This window comes from Phodopus roborovskii, unplaced genomic scaffold (assembly GCF_943737965.1).
Source record: "Phodopus roborovskii unplaced genomic scaffold, PHOROB, whole genome shotgun sequence".
In the NCBI taxonomy this organism is placed as follows: domain Eukaryota; kingdom Metazoa; phylum Chordata; class Mammalia; order Rodentia; family Cricetidae; genus Phodopus; species Phodopus roborovskii.
In genome coordinates, this window is record NW_026126418.1 from 65,812,006 (window position 1) to 65,831,410 (window position 19,405).

At 44.1% G+C, this 19,405-nt stretch overlaps 1 protein-coding gene across 2 annotated transcripts in view; it reads left to right on the top strand.

Moving 5' to 3' along the window:
- The window catches only part of Pnpla7 (patatin like phospholipase domain containing 7), a 66,995-nt gene that overhangs the window by 5,734 nt on the left and 41,856 nt on the right, over positions 1–19,405 (top strand). The window contains exons 7-14 of one of the 2 annotated variants that reach the window (XM_051184775.1): positions 640–799; positions 3,137–3,217; positions 5,680–5,808; positions 7,495–7,575; positions 8,759–8,885; positions 10,289–10,429; positions 15,232–15,332; positions 15,511–15,657. In XM_051184775.1, coding sequence (XP_051040732.1) covers positions 640–799; positions 3,137–3,217; positions 5,680–5,808; positions 7,495–7,575; positions 8,759–8,885; positions 10,289–10,429; positions 15,232–15,332; positions 15,511–15,657 — 967 coding nt within the window. The remainder of the gene's footprint in view (positions 1–639; positions 800–3,136; positions 3,218–5,679; positions 5,809–7,494; positions 7,576–8,758; positions 8,886–10,288; positions 10,430–15,231; positions 15,333–15,510; positions 15,658–19,405) is intronic. The other variant, XM_051184776.1, reaches the window with a different exon arrangement.

Here is a 19,405-nt window from a genome sequence, read left to right on the forward strand (position 1 = left end):
GCCTGTGGGTTAGGATGTAGCTCACAGCTACTGTTCCAGTTAAATTATTTTCTAAGAGTTGCTTTGGTCATGGTGTCTCTTCACAATAGTAGAACAATGACTAAGACATGTGGGCTCTGAAGATTGAACTTAAGGTTGTTAGGCTTGTATCACAAGTGCTTAGATGCTGAGCCACCTCATTGGCCCACTTTCCTCTTTCTGATGTTAGTACATCATTCCAGAGGGCTACTGTATTGTCTTCTGCTTTGTATCTGGCTTACATTGATAAGTCACAGTTTGAGAAGTTTTTTGAGCTTATTGACTATGATGCCAAAAGCTGGGTGTCAGTGGTGTACACCTTTAATCCCAGCACTCAGGAGGCAGAGGCAGGTGGATCTCTGTGAGTTCAAGGCCAGTCTGGTCTACAGAGCGAGTTCCAGGACAGACTCCAAAGCTACATAAACCCTGTCTCAAAAAAAAAAAAAAAAAAAAAAAAAAAAAAACAAAAAACCTATGATGCCAGATAAGCTGAATTGGCCTTGGCCTTACAGAGGTCTAGGCTAGCCCTGGCCCTGCTGCTGGTGAGTACAGTGGCCTATGTTCCTTACTCTCTCTGCCTTCCTTGAGAAAATTTTCTATAGTATATTCTGTTTGTTGCAGGGTCCTGGGCCACTTTGAGAAACCACTGTTCCTGGAGCTTTGCAAACACATGGTCTTTGTGCAACTGCAAGAGGGGGAGCATGTATTCCAGCATGGGGAGCCTGACACCAGCATCTATGTGGTTCAGGATGGACGTCTGGAGGTCTGCATCCAGGATGCTGTGAGTCAGGCCACAGGCCAGGGTAGGGAAGGGGATGCTTTGAAAGCTCTCCATCAAAAAGTTAGTATAGAATTTTAAACCTTAGTTCTTTGGCAAAAATTCACTCTTATCCCAGTGGTCAAACACAGCTGCTATTTTTATTTTGTCAAAACAACACACATATTTATGCACATTGAGACAGTTTCATTCAGTTCAGGATAGCCTGGAATCACTGTGTAGCCCAGGCTGTTCTTGAATTCATGGCAATTCTCCTACCCCAGCTTCTTGAATGAAGGGATTACAGACCTGAACCAACACACCTGATGCATTATCTTTTACTGCTAGACACGTATGAGTATCTGATTCAAAAATACTGTAATTTTTATTGGTAGTAACTAAACTTGGTCCTTTAGAAGGTCATTATAATCAGTCTAAATAACTAATTTAGATTTGGAGGAATTTGCTGAGTTTGGATGAGTCCTAGGATTGAGAGGCAGTGACTAGGTTAGGGTTAGGGTTTCTTCATTATTCCTCTACTCCTCTGTGTGTGTATGTGTCTGTCTTAACATGGGAAAGAAAGGGTTTATTTTGGCTTATAGTTCCATATCATAGTCTATCGTTCAAGAAAAACAGCAGGAATTCAAACAAGAACCTGGAGGCAGAGTCTGAAGTAGAAGCCATAGAGGAGTAGGGCTTTTGTCTCAGGGCTTGATTAGCCTATGTTTTTGTTTGAGAGAGGGTTTCTCTGTGAAGTCCTGGCTGTCCTGAAACTCACTTTGGAGATGAGGCTGGTCTAGAATTTACAGAGATCCACCTGTCTCTGCCTCTGCCTCTGCCTCTGTCTCACAAGTGCTGGGACTAAAGGTGTGCCACTGGCCAGCTAGTCTGCTTACTTTTTTTTTTTTAAATAGTACCTGGAACCACCTGCCCAAGGTGACACTGTCCACAGTGACCTGGACCCTCCTTCATCAGTCATCAATCAAGAAAATGCCCCAAAGGCTTGCCCACAGCCATTGTGGTGGGAGAATTTTTCTCAATTGAGTTCCCTTCTTCCCAAATGACTACAGCTTGTATTAACTTGACATTTGGCTAGCCAGCACAGTGCTTGTATATTTATGTAGATGTGGGTGTGGAATTGTTGTTCCTTGGATGCTACCATTTTTTTAAATTTTATTTTGAGACAGGATCTCACTATGTAGTCCTTGCTGGCTTGAAACTCACTGTGTAGACCAGGCTGCTCTTGAACTCACAGTTCTGGCTGCCTTTATCTCCCAAGAACTGAGATTAAATGCATGTACCACTATTCCTGACTACCTTGATTTTTGAGACAGGGTTTCTTACTGGTCTGAACTCACCAAGTAGGCTAGGATGACTTGTCAGTGAGCCCCAGAGATCTGCCTGCCTTCACTTCCCTAGCATTGGTTTGCAAATGCACACCACCAGACCTGACATTAAACATTTTTAATTATTTGTGTGGGGGGGGGGATGCCATGGTGTATACTTGGAAAGGTCAGAGGACAACTTTGGGAAATCTGTTTTCTTCTTTTACTGTGGGGTTCCAGGGATCAAACTCAAGTTATCAGTCTTACAGGGCAGTGTTTTTAACTGCCAAGCCATTTTGCTAGGCCATACTTAACATTTTTGGGGAAGTTGGGGATAGAGACACAATTTCATTATGTGTGACAAAGTAATGTTATGAAAATACATGTTACATTTTTAGAGAATGGAACTTTTTCTGGACCTTACAGCCAGAGTTAATAATATACTGTGAGGTCACTTAAGACAATACTGATACCCTGTTGTGCACTCAGCCTGTTTGTTTAGCCTGCTTTTTGGGGGGAGGGCTGTTTTGAGTTGGGGTGTCTATGTGTAACAGGCCTAGCTGTCCTGAAACTTGCACTGTAGACAGGCTAGCCTTGAACTCACAGAGATCTGCCTGCCTCTGCCTCCTGAGTGCTGTGATTAAAGGTGTGCACCATCACTGCCCAGCTCATTTATTATTTAACATCTTCCTTTCAAGCTTATACTATCTCTTTATTTCTTTTCAAAGATTTATTTGTGTGTGAGTGTGTATGTGTTACATGTGTGTGGGGGGTAGAGGTCAGAGAGGGCATCAGATACCCTGAAGTTAGAGTAACAGGTGATTGTGAGCTCAGTGATGAGGGTGCTGGGAACCAAACTTGGATCTGCTAGAAAAGCAGCAAGTACTCTTTACTGTTGAGCCATTTTTCCAGCCCTGCTAATGGTATCTCCTCCTTTTGGCTTTTCTGTGCCAACTGTCCTGGTGCTGGCTGGGCCTTTTTGTCCTATACAAACAGTTCCTATACTGATACCTGTGGTTCTGTTCTCTAAGCACAGGATGGCACTGAGGTGGTGGTCAAAGAGGTTCTGCCTGGGGACAGTGTCCACAGCCTCCTCAGCATTCTGGATGTGATCACTGTAAGTACTCCTCACTCCCTCCCTGTTATTGGAGCCCAATCATCTCTGGCTTGCCTGCAAGGTCTGTTCTTCATGTCTTAGTAGACAAAAGTGATTCCCTTATTGTTAAAGGCTACCTGTCTGCAGTAACACAGATGAGAGGGCTTATCTAGGATGAGAACAGCACTCTGTAATTAACAGGTGTCTGTGGAACAACTTTGACACTGTGGTTAAGATATAATGTATTTAGTAAGGCTTCAGTAGTCCGTTTTCTTTCTTCTTCACCTGTCTGACTTTCTCTTTCTGGTTCTAGGATCTTACTGTGTATGGCCAGACTTGCCTCACATTCTTCAACCTCCTGTCTTGGCCTCCAGAATACTGGGATTACAATTGTGTGCTACCATGCCAGACATTTTTCACTCTTTATTATTTTTTGTTTGTTTGTTTTAAGACAGGGTTTCTCTATATTGCTTTTGGAGCCTGTCCTGGAACTCACTCGGTAGACCAGGCTGGCCTTGAACTCACAGAGATGCACCTGCCCCTGCCTCCTGAGTACTGGGATTAAAGGCATGTAACCCCAATGCCCAGCTCACTCTTTATTCAAATTGTCAACTGGAAATCTAAGCAAGAGACTAGACAATAAACTGGATTCTTCCTTCAGGGGTTGAGAGCCCTGGACTTCAGTGTCTGTAGGCTTTTTCTATGTTTTTGTAGGGTGTCGTGTACCCTGATGGGCCTCAAACTTGCTATGTATTCAAGGTTGGATGATCTGGACTCCTAATTCTCCTGCTTCCACCTCCTGTGTGCTAGGATTACAGGCCTGTGCTGTTGTGTGCAGCCTTCTTTCCTCTTTTGAGACAGTCTGACTATGTAGCCCTGATTGGCCTAGAACTCACTATTTAGCCTAGGATGGCCTTGAATGTGCAGCAGTCCTCCTGCCTTCGCCTCTTCTTGGATTAGAGGTGTGTGTCATGCTCTTTCTTGGCTGTCACTTGTTTTCTTAGCTTCTGAAATTCTGTTGCAACCCTAAAGTACTCATAGTTTTTTTCTTATTTTACAGATAGGGATTAAATCCAAGGTCTTTACATGTTTGGCAAGGGCTCTACCATAGAGATATATCTTCTGACTGTTTTTTGAGACAGTATTGTTCTGAATCCTTATCCTTCTGCCTCTCCTTCCCAAGTACTGAGATTATTGTGTCCACCATTCATTCTTAGCTGGTTTTTGTCTTATTCCTTGGGATTATGATGATTTACATCCTTTTTAGAGAGCAGAGACAAGCATTGTGTATTTAATGAAAACAAAAGGTCTACTGATTCTGTCCTTGAGCCTCTTTAAATCTCAGGATAAGCCATAAGCAAAGACTTTGAGTTCCATCATGGTAGGGAGGACATGATGACTTGAACAGGAAGGTAGCGGTCACATTGCATCAACCATCAGGAAGCAGAGGAAGTGGGACTGGGCTGTAAAGCCTCAAGGCCTGCCCCTTGAGTGAATACGTTCTCCAGCGAGGCTCTGTCTGCTAAAGGTTCCTCACCACCACCACCCCAGACAGGGTCTCTTTGTGTAGCCCTGGCTGTCCTGTAACTTGATCTGTAGATCAGGTTGGCTTTGAACTCTGCCTCCTGAGTGCTGGGATTAAAGGCATGCACCACCACACCTGGCTTCTTCACCCTTTCCTAAACTGCCACCTGGTGTTTCAGTTATGCAGGACTTCTAGAGGTCTTCAGGAACACAGCACAGCAGCAAGTGCTGTGAGGACACATAATGTTAGGAACTCACACTCATTGCTTGTGGGAATGTAGAGTGCAGAGTGCAGTAGTCACTGTGGAGGACAATCTGGTGTGGTTTTTGTTGTTGTTTGGTTGTTTGGCTATCTGGTAGAAGTTTTGCTCTGTTTTGATTGATTTTTACAAAGTTAAGGATGCAGATAATGTGTGACCTAGGGACACCTTCCCCATATATTCAGCAAGAGATATGAGTACAGAAGCTTATGTGTGTGGTAGAACATCTTTACAGTTGCCATGTCTTAGAAGAGCTCAGCCCCTCTCTGGGAACACAGGAATATGCACGGCTACTGTGTGTGACTGTGTTTGACAACTGATGAGTGGCTATTTGATGATGGCAGTTTCTGTTCAGTGACCTTTACAGAAAGCATACATGGGTTGGATCTTTTGTACTCTTTTAGCAAAGGGCTATAGACAGGGTGGGAGGTTGAAGAGCCAGACCCTATAAGCATTATCCAGTAAACTTACAGGTCAATGGGCCTGACCCACAACTCCTATTAGCCAATCCTTTGCTGTGTTTTGCTGTGACAAATGTTGATTTGTGTCAAAATTACCAGTGTTCACAAGCATGCCTGGGAAGATCACAGCTATATGAGTAGGAGCCTGGCATGACCACCAGAAAACTCTGAAGGTTGTGGAAATCCCCCAGGAGCTTTCTAGGTCCCTCGTGTAGGACTAACCAAGTTGTTGTTACAGGGTCACATTGCACCCTACAAAACAGTTTCTGCCCGTGCAGCTGTTTCATCCACCATCCTCTGGCTCCCTGCAGCAGCTTTCCAAGGAGTGTTTGAGAAATACCCTGAAACTCTGGTGAGGGTAGTGCAGGTGAGTTTCTTTCTGGCTGACTTTTCTATCTTCCATGAACCATCTCAGGCCCTGGAGCTGGGCACTGGTATGGATTTCATTAGGGCTGTTTCTGGTTATATGTCAGTTCTGAATTTGGCACTGTGGGTGAATTCAGAACTGGCTCTGCTGGCAGGATTTACTGCTAGGGTTGTGCATTCTAGGAAATACTTTGTAATACAGGTCTGCAGTGGTGGTGCATGCCTTTAAACCAGTACTCAGGAGGCAGAGGCAGGGGGTTATCTGTAAATTCAAGGTTAGCCTGTCTATGGAGCAAGTTCCAGGCCAGCCACAGCTACATAGTAAGACCATGTCTCAGACAAAGGGTAGAGAGGATGTGATCAAGATATATTGTTTTTGTTTTGTTTTTGTTTTTTTATATTTATTTTTCTTATTTTACGTATCGATCCCAGTTCCCTCTCCCTCCATCCCACCATATCAAGATATATTGTATAAGAAAAAAATTTATTCATTAGAACAAAGTTTTATTTATTATTATTATTTTTTTTTTTTTTTTTTTTTTTTGAGAAAAGATTTCTCTGTGTAGCTCTGCCTCTCTTGGAACTTGCTCTGTAGACTAGGCTGGCCTCAAGCTTTGTAGACCACTTGCCTCTGCTAGGATTAAAGGCATGTACCACCACTGCCCAGCTAGAAAAATATTTTTTTAAAAAGAATAGTTGCAAATTGGACAGAGTGGTGGCACATGGGTGAATCCCAGCCTTTGGAAAACTGAGGCAGGATTGTCCTGAGTTCAAGACCACCTGTGCTACATAGCATGTGATAGCATAGCCTAACAAAATGGGCTGTCAAGATGGCTCAGCAAGTAAGCCTTGCTGCCCAGCTTGACTGCTTGAGTCCAATGCCCAGGGCCTGTGTGGTGGAAGCAAAGAACCAAGTCCTGTAAGTTATTTCCTGGGTGCTGTATGTGCCCCGTGGCATGTTCATACCACACACATACACAAAATAAAGAAATGGGTGAGGGTGGGGGCGGGGGCTGAGGAGATAGTTTAGTCAGTAAAGTGCTGACCTTGTAAGCTGACCTGAATTTGATTGCCAAAACTCAATGTAAAAAAGCTGAGTGTCTTGGGAGACAGAGGCAGGGGGATCTCTATGAGTTCCAGGCCTGTCTGGTCTACAAATCAAGATCCAGAACAGCGAGGGCTGGTACACAAAGAAATCCTGTCTCAAAAAAAAGAGAAGGAATTTTAAAAATGCTGAGTATGCATGACCTGGGGGGAGGCAAGTGAATCCCTTAGGCTTATTGGCCAGCCAGGCCAGCCTAATCACTGAGTCCCAGGACCCAGTGAGAGACCCTGTCTTAGAAAACATACCTAGTGCTGGCTGACCCCATGTACACATTCACACATCTCTCACTTTTGTTACACACATACAAAAATTGTTTTTAATAACTCCATAGAAGCTTTCAGACCTCCCATTTCTCAATTTAAAATTTCTTACTAAAACATTGTAGAGTAATCTTAGAGTTACAGAAAATTTGAAAACTCTGCTTAATTCCTGTGTGTCCCATAGTGTCCCTCATGTTAGTATCCTGCTGTACAATGGTAGGTTGTTGGGCCCCAAAAGAGTTGAGCAGTAGTCTGTGGCCTGTGAATTCCCTGTGGACTGTTGGTACCCAGCCTAGACTTGTCACACCTCTGTCTCTTGCAGATCATCATGGTGCGGCTACAGCGGGTGACTTTCCTGGCTCTGCACAACTACCTGGGGCTGACTACAGAGCTCTTCAACCCTGTGAGTGCAGGCCTCCTACAGAGCCTACTGTCAGGATGGTGTCGCTCTCACCAGGACACCCCTGACTGTGCCAGCCAGTTCAGCTGTCTTGCAAGCCATCCTAGTTGTGGACTTGAGAAGTGGTGGTAGATTGAGTTTGCTTTCTTTTTTTGAGACAGGGTTTCTCTGTATTGCTCTGGAGCCTGTCCTGGAACTAGCTCTGTAGATCAGGCTGGCCTCAAACTCACAGAGATCCACCTGCCTCTGCCTCCCGAGTGCTGGAATTAAAGGTGTGCACCACCACTGGTGGCTTGCTTATGTATATGCACTGAGTGGCTATTTGAAGCAAATAGACTCGTCAAACTTTAGAGACTTTATCCTGTTTTGTTGCTTGCCAGTAGTCCTGCTATACCTCTAAAGTCAGAATTCTACAAGAATCTGGGGCCCAGGTACTGAGACTGTGCACTGGGCCATCATTCTTTTCCACCTTCCCCTCTTGCTAGTACTTGGCTCCATGACCTGCCCTTGACTTAACCCTGAGCTGAGCTGATACTAATCTGTGATTTGGAAGGTGTGGGGCATTGCCAAGGGTGCCAAGGCCTTGCTTGAATCCTCACTTTTGTGCCTCCTGGTAAACCTGGCTAGTTATAGTCTGTGGAATGGGACAACACTGGTTTTCATCTAGAAGGGCTTAGCGACAACTGAGCCAGGGTCTTCATTTACTGCTCTGTTCCTATACCTGAAGCAAGGGCAGAGGAAGTTACTGGGAAACATACAAGTGAAGCCCCAGCAGAAGCAGAACTAGCAGTTGGTAAGAAGTGCTTGGTACCCATGAGCTGTCATTTCTTTGGTGATGTTTTAGAGTTTGTTGTGCTCAGTTGCTGGTATTTTAGGGAATATTCTTTTATGTTACAAGATTTTTCCTATTAATGAAGAGTTGAATAGTCTTTCATGTTAAATAATTTTTCCTGTTAATGAAGAGCTGACTACATGGGTGGTTGCTTTGTTGTGTGAAGAATTGGAGGCAGAACCTAAGAAGAGAGTGTGCACAGCCTTAATAAGCTCACCCTCTCTGAGCTGCCTGGATTCTATAGTGGTTTCCGTTGTCTTCACGGCTGGTAAATAGTTGAACTCTTCTGATAGCATGTTTATGGGGAATCCAGGGAATTCTTGGAGCAATTCTAATGTTCTTCTCATCCCTCAGGAAAGCCAAGCCATCCCTCTCTTGTCAGTAGCCAGTGTGGCAGCTGGACGGGCCAAGAGACAGATGTCATATGGCCCAGAAGAGCACCTTGAGAGGTCCCCAGGGTCTCTGGAGTCTGGCAGCTCAGGTACTACACCAGCTCAGGACCTTCTCACTCCACTCTCCAGGTTACTTCATCTGCCTCCAGGTCTGCTCACCTTCATCCCAGGTCTCCTCCTCGGCTTCCTGGTCTCCTCACTTGCCCCTGATGTCTCTTTACTTGTCCCTAGGTCTTATTACATGGCTCCAGGTTTTCTGACCTGTCCCTCAGGTTTCCTCACAGGTCACCAGATCTTTTTATGTAATCCCATGTCTCCTCACCTGCCCTCCCTTCGTATATACCCAGATTTAATAGTCTGGGATTCCCTCACTTCCTCAGGGCTTATTATCGTCCTTCAGGTAACCTCTTATGCCCTGAGTTATGTTGTATATTTCCAAGAATCTTGCTTTCTGTCTTTTGGTACTTCCTAGTGAGAGATTTTCTCCATGGGAATGCTGTTCAGGAGAGCAAGCTCTCAGCTTTGTCTTCCAATAGGACTTGACAACCGCTTTCAGAGCAATTGGATTGGGGAATAAACTGTCCAGGAATGATTGAGCAACATATATTGCCTATGCTGTATTATTACCACAAAGCCACTTTGAAAGTAGTTACACCTTCGGTGTCTTAATAGTTTATCATACTCTGTGAAGGATTCCAGGTGACTAAAAAAAGAGTGAGAAACTACGTGAAACAGTCTTTGGTGTCAAGTAGACTGGAACTGCCCATTTGATCCCACCTTAGTGACCTTGAGATACATCCCTGGTTGATCTGATTTTCCCCACAAATGCACTTTATAATAGGTGTCATTTAAGTCTTTTTTTCCTGAAGACTAGTGCTTTTCTCTTTGAAACTTTGGTCAGTTTAAGTGATGGACCCTTGAGAGTTGGCCTCTTGAAGGTATTTGCTTCAGGGCAGCTATCCAGAGATTGGGGTTGAGGAGTTTTATAGATGTTTTGGAAACAGAGCCTGCAGTAGCAGACAGTGTCCTATAGGGTGGGCAAGGCCAGGGTCCCTGGAAGTTCAGGTGGAACATTCAAGCCCTATTTTGTCCTAGGTGTGCTAATGGTCATCTCTCCAGAAGAAGGCCATGGGAGAGGGACAGCTGGCAGATTCCCTGGTTTAGTGTTTACCTTCAGAGTACTTGATGGCAACAGAGAGTAGTCAGTTCAAGAGGCCCATGGAGAAGGATGGCCAAGAGAGATGCAGGGTTAGAGGGAAGAGAGCAGGACCAGCTGAGGCTAACATTCTTGCATCACTCCCCTAGCGAGTGCTAACAGTGAGATTGCCTAAAGGCCCTGTTTGGGTAAGTTATCTGCAAGTTCACAGGGTACTTTGGAGGGCATTGGTCACGTGCTGTTTGGGGGGGACTCTGTTCTTTGAGCTATCCGTAGTAACTGGAGCCAGACACTAGACCATATGGAACTGGAGTATCTCATTCCTGACTCCCCCAGATCATGAGAGCATCCACCTGACGGTCTCTGGGCCTCTGCTGAAGAGGAGCTGCTCCGTACCTCTGCCTTCCATCCATGGGGAGATCTCAGATGAGCTCAGGCAGTCCCAGGGAAGAGGCTTTGGTCTTTCGGCCTCCCAAGGTAAAGGTCCCCTATTCCTGCAGCTCGCTCTAATGACAGGTTCTGTGTGTCAAGCTGTCCTTTCCCCAGTGTCATCTTGTCCTGAACTAGATACCCTGAACTTGGTACCATTTATAGTTGGACAAGAGCCTGTGGCCCTGAGGCACTGTCTTCCTGGGGCTGAGCCACTGGTGGGTGCCTTGCTGCTTTGTATGTCCTGTTGAATTTTGCTCACTGTCTTCTTGTACTAGTCCCGTGTATGATGCTTCCAATGCTGAGCCCTGGACCTACCTGTACCATCTGTCATCATGGATATCCCTCTTCAGTGTTAGGCTCACCTCTGCTGGGGTTCCCATCACAAATTGACAGGCTCTGTGTCTCCTCTGCCTCCTCATTTGCAGCTTAATGCCCAGAGGTGCCTGACCTCACTGCTCCCTTCCTTCCTGTCTCCTTTTCTTTTGTGTACTAGCTTGGTGGTTGGTTTCCTGGTTCTTTTTTTGTTTTTGTTTTTGTTTTTGTTTTTGTTTTTTTTTCTTTCCCCTTTCAGTTTTTCAAGGTTTCTCTGTGTAACAGTCCTGGCTGTCCTGGAAGTAGCTCTGTAGACCAGGCCGGCCTTGAATTCACAGAGGTCCGCCTGCCTCTGCCTCCCTAATGCTGGGATTAAAGGTGAGCACCACCACCACTTGGTGCTTCCTGTTCATTTAAAGGCCATTAGAGTTCCTCTTTTCAGACCTGGTTGATGGCCACTGTGTTCTGTTGATATTCCACTGCATGGCTTCTGGAGCTTCCTCCCATTGTTTCTGGATGTGTTCTAGTCGAGATCTAAGCTCTGTCTTTTTATTTATTTATTTATTTATTTATTTATTTATTTGTGAGGTCTCACTACATATTTACATGCTGGTCTCAAACTCAACAATCCTCTTGCCTTAGCCTCTTTAATCTTTTTTTTTTTTTTCCCCTCAAAGATTTATTTATTTATTATGTGTACAGTGTTCTGCCTGCAAGCCAGAAGAGGGCACAAATCTCATTATAGATGGTTGTGAATTACCCTGTGGTTGCTGGAAATTGAACTCAGGACCTCTGAAAGAGCAGCCAGTGCTCTTAACTCCAGCTCCAGCTTCTTTAATCTTAACTGTGAACAAATAATTTCTCCTGCCTCCTCCTGTCAGGAAACTCACTGCAGGGGCCTTTTCATCATCAGGACAATGTGCCTCTACTGAAAAGAAGTCATTTACTGTGTTCAGTGGCTCATGCTCATAATCCCAGCACTTGGGAGGCTGAGGTAGGAAAATTGTCTTGAGTATGAGACCAGACTGCACTACAGAATAAGATTCTTGTCTCAAAAACCATCTTTAGTGCAGTATAGTGACATGGTCTTTCATCCTAACACTTGGGAGACAGAGGCAGGAGATCTTTGTGAATTCAAGCCAGCGTGGTCTACAGAGTGAGTTCAAAGCCAGGGCTATATAATGAGATCTTGTCTTTAAAAAAAAGAAAAGAAAGGCAGACAAAGGAAGATGGGAGGAAAAGGGGAAGTAAAGAAAGGAAGGCAGGCAAGCAGGCAGGCTAAACATTTGGCACCTGGTAGGTTTTTTGTTTTTTGGTTTTATTTTTTGTTGTTGTTTGTTTGTTTTGTTTTGGTTTTGTTTGTTTGTTTGTTTTAGTTTTTTGAGACAGGGTTTCTACATGTAACAGAGACTTTTAGATGGGTGCTAGGGATCTGAACTCAGGCCCTAATATCTGCATAGCAAGTACTTTACTTAATCAGTCCCCAAACTTGTATTTATAGCTATGTTCCTTTAGCATGGGAAAGGTTATATGAAGGGGCACAGTCTCCCCTGCCTTCCCTCTGTCCCTCCCTCAGTAGAGTCTTAATGTGTAACTCAGGCTTGAATTCATAATCCCCCACCTCTGCCTCCTGACTGCTTAGGTTACAGGTGTAGACCACCACCTGCGTTGTATCATCAAACCACAGCCCCTGCCTCCTGGGGACGTGCTCTCACATGGCATGTAGTATATCTCAAGGGCTCCTCTCTGGACTCTTTGCACCTTTCTCTGGTTCTGTCACCGTGTGTGGCTGACTGCTGTGGACAGAATGTGCCTTCTCTTGGGACAGGTTTGAAACTTCTAGCCATGGGCTTCTGTTCCTGGGCTACCATCCAACGAGCATCCCTATTACTGAGAGTTTCTGCATGGTTTGATGCATGCCTCGGTGATTGCTTTGAGCTAATTTAAAGATTGATTTTCATCTTTAAAGAATTATTTGTGTAGGTATGCGTATGTGAGTGCTGGTGTTTGTGGACGACAGAGGTACCAGATCCCACTGGACCTTGAGTTACAGGGGGTTGTGAGCCACCTAGTGTGGATGCTAAGAACTGAACTTAGGTCTTCTGCAAAAACAGAACAGTACTTGCTCCTAATACTGAACCAGTTTTCAAGCTTCTGTAACTGCTTTAAACAAGTGGTTTTGACTTTGAATTTTCTTTCCAATTAGAACACTGTGTCTAGCCACCACAGTTTGATATTCAGATAGGCACCTGAAGAATCCGAGTTCTTCCTCTACCATCCAGAAAGCCAGTTTCTCTCATCAGAGAAAACACAGTGGACCCTTGTTGCTACTGTCTGGCTTTAGATTTAAGCCTGCTTGAGCTTGTACCTTTATGTATGTGTGTGTGTGTGTGTGTGTGTGTGTGTGTGTGTGTGTGTGTACGCCCACATGTGTGCCCGTGTGTGTACCAGAGGACAATCACTGATATTTTTCAGGAGCAATCATTTTTTTTGAGAGAAGGTTTCTTATTGGGACCTGGGGCTTGCCCAGTAGGCCAGACTGGCTCATCTGGCTAATGAGTGAACACCAAGGATCTTCCCATTTCCACCTCCCAACTGACTTTTTATTTATTTAAAAATATTCATTTATTTGTAATTTTCATACTTTTTCATTTTATTTGTATGAGTGTTTTGCCTGCAGGTATATATGCACAACACATGTGTGCCTGGTACCCCAAGAGATCAAAAGAGTATGTTAGATCTTATAGAACTAGAATTACAGCCATGTGAGTACTGGGAATCAAACTCATGTTCTCTGCAAGAGCAACAAGTGCTCTTAACTGCTGAGCCATCTCTCCAGTCCATATTTATTGTTGTTGTATGTGTATGATTGTTTTGCCTGAATGTATGTTAAGTGACTTGAATGCATATCTAAAGTTCACAGAGGCCAGAAGAGGGTGCTAGTTCCCCTGGAAGTGGAATTACTGATGGTTGTAGGCTGCCATGTGTATACTAACCACTAAACCATTTCTTCAGCTTCATGCCTGACTTTTTATTTTTTCCATGTTTTTATTTTTTTTTTTTCATTTTACATTCCAACCACAGTTCTCCTTCCTCCCTACTCCTACCTCCCCACCCCTCTCCCACTCCCCCACCCCACTCCAATGTCCTCTCTAGCCCACCCTCCAGTTTACTTGTCCACCCCTGGTCCACTCCTCCTCATGGGTAAGGGCTCCCATCATGAGGAGTCAACATAGATGCCCGATCCTTTTTCTTTTTTTTTCTTTCTTTTTTTTTTTTTTTTTTTTTTTTTTTTTTTTTTTTTTTGATTTTTTCGAGACAGGGTTTCTCTGTAGCTTTGTAGACCAGGCTGGCCTCGAACTCAGAGATCTTACTTCTGCCTCCCCAGTGCTGGGATTAAAGACATGTGCCACCACTACCCAGCTAGATGCCTGACTTTTAATGTGGATGCTGGAGGTATAAATTAGTTCCTCATGCCAGGCAATGGTGGTGCATGCCTTTAATCCCAGAACTGGGGAGGCAGAGGCAGGCAGATCTCTGTGAGTTGGAGGCCAGCCTGGTCTATAGAGCAAATTCTAGAACAGGCTCCAAAGCTACACAGAGAATTACTGACTCAAAAATAAAATCAGTTCCTTGTACTTGTGTGGCAAGTACTTTATTGACTGAGCTGTCTCTCCAGTTCCAAGGCTATTTTCTTTTTAAATTAAAAAATTAAAAAAATTATATGCACAGGTAGCATGAATACAAAATAAATAAATAAAAATATAACAAAACGGACTGGAGAGATCGCTCAGAGGTTAAGAGCACTGACTGTTCTTCCAGAGGTCATGAGTTCTATTTCCAGCAACCACATGTAATGAGATCTGGCACCCTCTTCTGGCCTGCAGGTATGCATGCAGGCAGAATACTGTATATATAATAAATAAATAAATCTTTAAAAAAATATGTACATATAATAAAACATTTTTTAAAAACAAGGCCATAAGCCAGGCAGTGGTGGTTCATGCCTTTAATCCCAGCACTTGGGAGGCAGAGGCAGGTGGATCTCTGTGAGTTTGAGGGCAGTCTGGTCTACAGAGCTAGTTCCAGGACAGCCAGGTCTACACAGAGAAACCCTGTCTCAGCAAAAGAAATAAAAAGAAAATAAGGCCACCACATTTGTTTGGTTCTTTCTGCATGTAACTGTTTCTCTTTCTGATGTCTTAACTAATTTGATGGAACAAAAGTATCCTCACTAGAAACTGATCATATGGTGCCAGTCTTGGACTTCCAACCTCAGAAACCATGTGCTAAATGAGGACCTTTGCCTTCTATAGTACCATAGTACTACCTTCAGATGTCCTGCTAAAACAATGTAAAATGGACTCATGATATTGTAATGAAAAAATGCCAGCAATGCAACCTTGCTGTCTTAGAGATTTTGAGTCTTATCTACCAAGTTTATACTCTTAGACATCTATTCAGCCTGCTCTTTGTGTGCATGTGCATATGGGCTAATAGGTGGACTGTGAACTGAATCTTCTTTCTGATTGTAGAAAGCCACGATGGAGCCACCTCAGATCTGGGGATGGCATACAACCGTGCCAGGGTTTTGCCACACTCAGATGAGCAACTTGGGAACTCTGTGGCCAATAAGGTATATCCCTGCCTCTTGTTATTGTCCCCTTGTGGCCTTGCCTTCTCCAGTTTCCTAGTGCTTTGGGATGTGGTCCACATCTGACATCACCAGTATCAGCAATGGATCATGGAGATGCATTTACATTCTTTCCTCATTACATCTCTTCTGATGGCTTATATCTTTGTTCTTTTTCAAGGCAAAGAAAAGCGTGATTGTTGCAGAGATCCCCTCTGCCATCTTCCACTACTCAGAAAATTCCTGGAATGAGACTGGAGGCAGTGGGAAAACAGATGCTATCTTCAAAGCTGCCACAAAGGACCTCCTTACCCTGATGAAGCTAGATGTAAGTGTGTAGGCTCCGAGAGAAGGTGGTGACAACTCCTGATCCCCATTGTACCTGCTTCTTTGTTTCCCTATTTTGGGAAGCACATCCCTCTAATGTTTCCTTGGGCATCTGTGGCCTGAACTGTGGTCCTCTTCTTTATCTAGGCCTGCCAGTAGTGGGAAATCCACATCTGCAGGTGTAGCCTTGGCCTAAATCAGTTTAGCAGTAGGCCTTTAGAATCACCTGGGCACTTGGAACTACATCTCCCTCATACATCTGTTTTCAGTAATTCCCCCCCCCCTTTTTTTTGTATGTGTGTATTTTTTTTTGTTTGTTGTTGTTTATTTTGTTTTGTGTTTGTTTGGTTTTCAAGACAAGCTTTCTCTGTGCAGTCCTGGCTGCCTCGGAACTTTATTTGTAGACTAGGCCACCTGGGACTAGCTCTTGTAGACCAGGCTGGTCTCAAACTCACAGAGATCCACCTGCCTCTGCCTCCAGAGTGCTGAGACTAAAGGCATTTGCCACCACCACCTGGCATCCCTCATATTTTTGTAAGTGCATGAACATATGTGTATATATGTGTGTGTTAGTCTGTCTTAGTCAGTGTTCTATTGCTGTAAAGAGATGCCACAACCATGTCAATGCTTATGAAAGAAAACATTTAATTGGGGCTGGTTTACACACATGGCAGCATGCAGACAGATATGATGATGGACAGGTAGCTGAGAGTCCTACATTTGGATGGGCAGGGAGCAGGATATGAGAGACACTGGACCAGGTTTGAACATTTGAAACCCCAAAGCCTACCACTCTAGCCTTCCATCCCTGTGACATGATTCCTCCAACAAGGCCACACCTCTTAATCCCTGTCAAGTAGTGCCACCCTCTCATGACCAAGCATATGGGGGCCATTCCTATTCAAATCACCACAGTGTGTGTACATATGTGTGGAGGCTAAAGAACAGCTTTGGGTGTCATCCTTAGGAACATGTCTACTTCCTTTGAGACACATTCTCTCATTGACCTGAAACCTGATGGTTAGGCTGACCAGTGAACTTCCAGGACCCCCTTGCCACTGCCTCCCCAGCATTGGGATTCTAAGCACATATTACTGTGTGTCTGGCATTTTAAACATGGCTTCTAGGGATCAAAGTCAGGTCCTTGTGCTTGTAAGGCAAGAAGTTGAAGACCTTGCATACAGAGGCTAGGAAAATACCTCTGTTCATTTTAATAAGAACCTGCAAAACCAGCTGTATTAGTTACCCTTTATGTTGTGATAAAACACCACGACCAAGGTAACCTTTAGAAGGAAGGCTATATTTGGGGCTTATAGTTCCAGAGGGATAGGAGCCCATCACCATCATAGTGGAAAGCATGATAGCCATCAGGCAAGCATGTTGCTGGAGCATCTGCTATGAGTTCACATCCCGACCCACAAACAGAAAGCAGAGACACAGTGTGAGTCTTTTGAAACCTCTGAACCCACCCCCAGTGACACACCAATCCAACATGCTTCATCCCTTAATCCTTCCCAGACAGTTCCACCAAGTAGGGACCAAGTATTCAAATATTAGTCTTTTTTTGTTTGTTTGTTTTTGTTTTTGAGACAGGGCTTTTCTGTATAGCTCTCCTGGAATTCACTCTGTAGAACAAGCTGAACTCAGAACTCAGAAATCCACTTGCCTCTGCTTCCCAAGTGCTGGGATTAAAGGTGTGCATCACCACCAACCAGCTAGAGTCATTCTCATCCAAACTACCATGCCTGCACATGGATGGAATGCAAACTGTGAACAACCTTCAAACCCACTGTGCATATGTCCAACCCCCTTTCCACAAAAGAAGCCCTTCTCTGTGCTAGGCTTGTTACTCCTAGACCTGTTGATTTCACTTGATCCTAAGCTCAGTAATTTATGGCAAGTATGTTCTTTAGAGTGATTGCTGTATGTTCAGCATGTTGATTCATTCACATGGTGGCCTGTAGTTGGGATTTAGTTCCAGTCATCATTGCCCATTCTGTATATTTATTGATCTTAGTCCTTTGATCACCCACATTGCTGGTGGACACATAGGAGTGCCAGCACAGGGGTACTTGGAGAGATTATAGTGACCCAGTTGCTTCTAGTCACTGTGGGTATCTTGTTCATCCTTGATGTGGGCCATGGACATCTCTAGTTTTCTCCCTCAGAAACTGGGGTGGGGAGGCTCAAGACTTGTATCATTACCAGCTGTTGAGATCATCAAACTTTTTCTCGCTCTCTGGCTCTTTCTCTCTCTGTGCTCCCCCCTCTCTGTATGAGGGATAGATAGACAGATGCTACATGCTAGGCAAGAACTGTGTTCCTGAGCCACACCCCATCTATATTTTTCAATTTCAAATGAATGTTCTGGAGGTGTAGAATCAAATTTTTGTTTGAGTTTCTCTAGTCACTAATGAAGTCAGTGCCTTCCATGTTTCATATGCTACAAAAGTGCCTTGTAGCATACTATGAGACAAACATGCTTGGGTCTGAAATGGTGTGTGTATGTGCTCACATGCACATATGTCTGTGGTAGGGAGACTCTACTTGCAGAGCAAGATTCCTAGTGAGCTGAAATAGCATATCACATGTACCAATATTAAAAGTATGTTACAGTAAATCTATGTGTATAGTGCATGTTAGGGCAGGGATCATACACAGTTTTGGGGGCTCTGATTTTCCTTGCATCATAACTAGAGAACCCAGTCCTTCAAAAATGAAAGCAATAGAGCTGGTGTAGCTCTGGAAGAGTCTGTGTTTAGTATGCACAAGTTTGAACAACAATAAATACACAAAACAAGGCAATAGAGGAGGTGTACCTGTAACAGCCACTCACTTTTAGACTAGACAAAACACAAAGATACTATCAATGGGGCTGTCATAATGGCTTAGTAGGTGAAGGTATTTGCTGTACAAGCAGGACAACCTGAATTTGATTCCTGGAACCCGTGTGGTGGTTTAAATAGAAATGGCCCCCATAGGCTCATAGGGAGCAGCAATTTTAGGAGGTGTGGCCTTGTTGGAATAGGTATGGTCTTGTTGGAGGAAGTGTGTTACTGGGGACAGGCTTTGAGGTTTCAGCTGGTAGCCAGGCCAGTGTTTTACACTCTCTTCCTGCTGATCTGGATGTAGAATTCTCGGCTACCTCTCCAGCACCGTGACTGCTTACATACAGCCATGCTTCCTACTGTGATGATAATGGACTAATCCTCTGAACTGTAAGCACACTCCAATGAAATGTTTTCCTTCATAAGAGTTGCTGTAGTCATGATGTCTTTTCATAGCAATAGAAACTGTATCTAAGACACCATGTAAAGGTGGAATGATAAAATCTACTCCACAAAATTGTCTTCTAACCTCCACTCCACATGCTCATATGCTTCTTTCTCCCTCTGTGTGTGTGTGTGTGAGAGAGAGAGAGAGAGAATACTACATGTTTGTGGGTATCCATAGATCCTGGAACTGGAGTTTCAGGCAGTTGTGAGCTGCCTGATAAGAGTGGGGAAATTTGAGTTCTGGAAGAACAGCAAGTAATCTTAACTGCTGAGCCATCTCTCCTCCAGTCCTTTATATTGACTTTTGAGTCTCTCACTAAACCAAGTGCTCAAAAATTAGCAAGCTCTGAAGATCTACTTGTTTCTACCCAGGCCATCTATATACTAGGGTCACAGATATGTGACCATGCTTAGATATTTTTTTTTTTCACAGTGTTGGGGATTTAAACTCAGGACCTCGTTTGAGTGATGTAG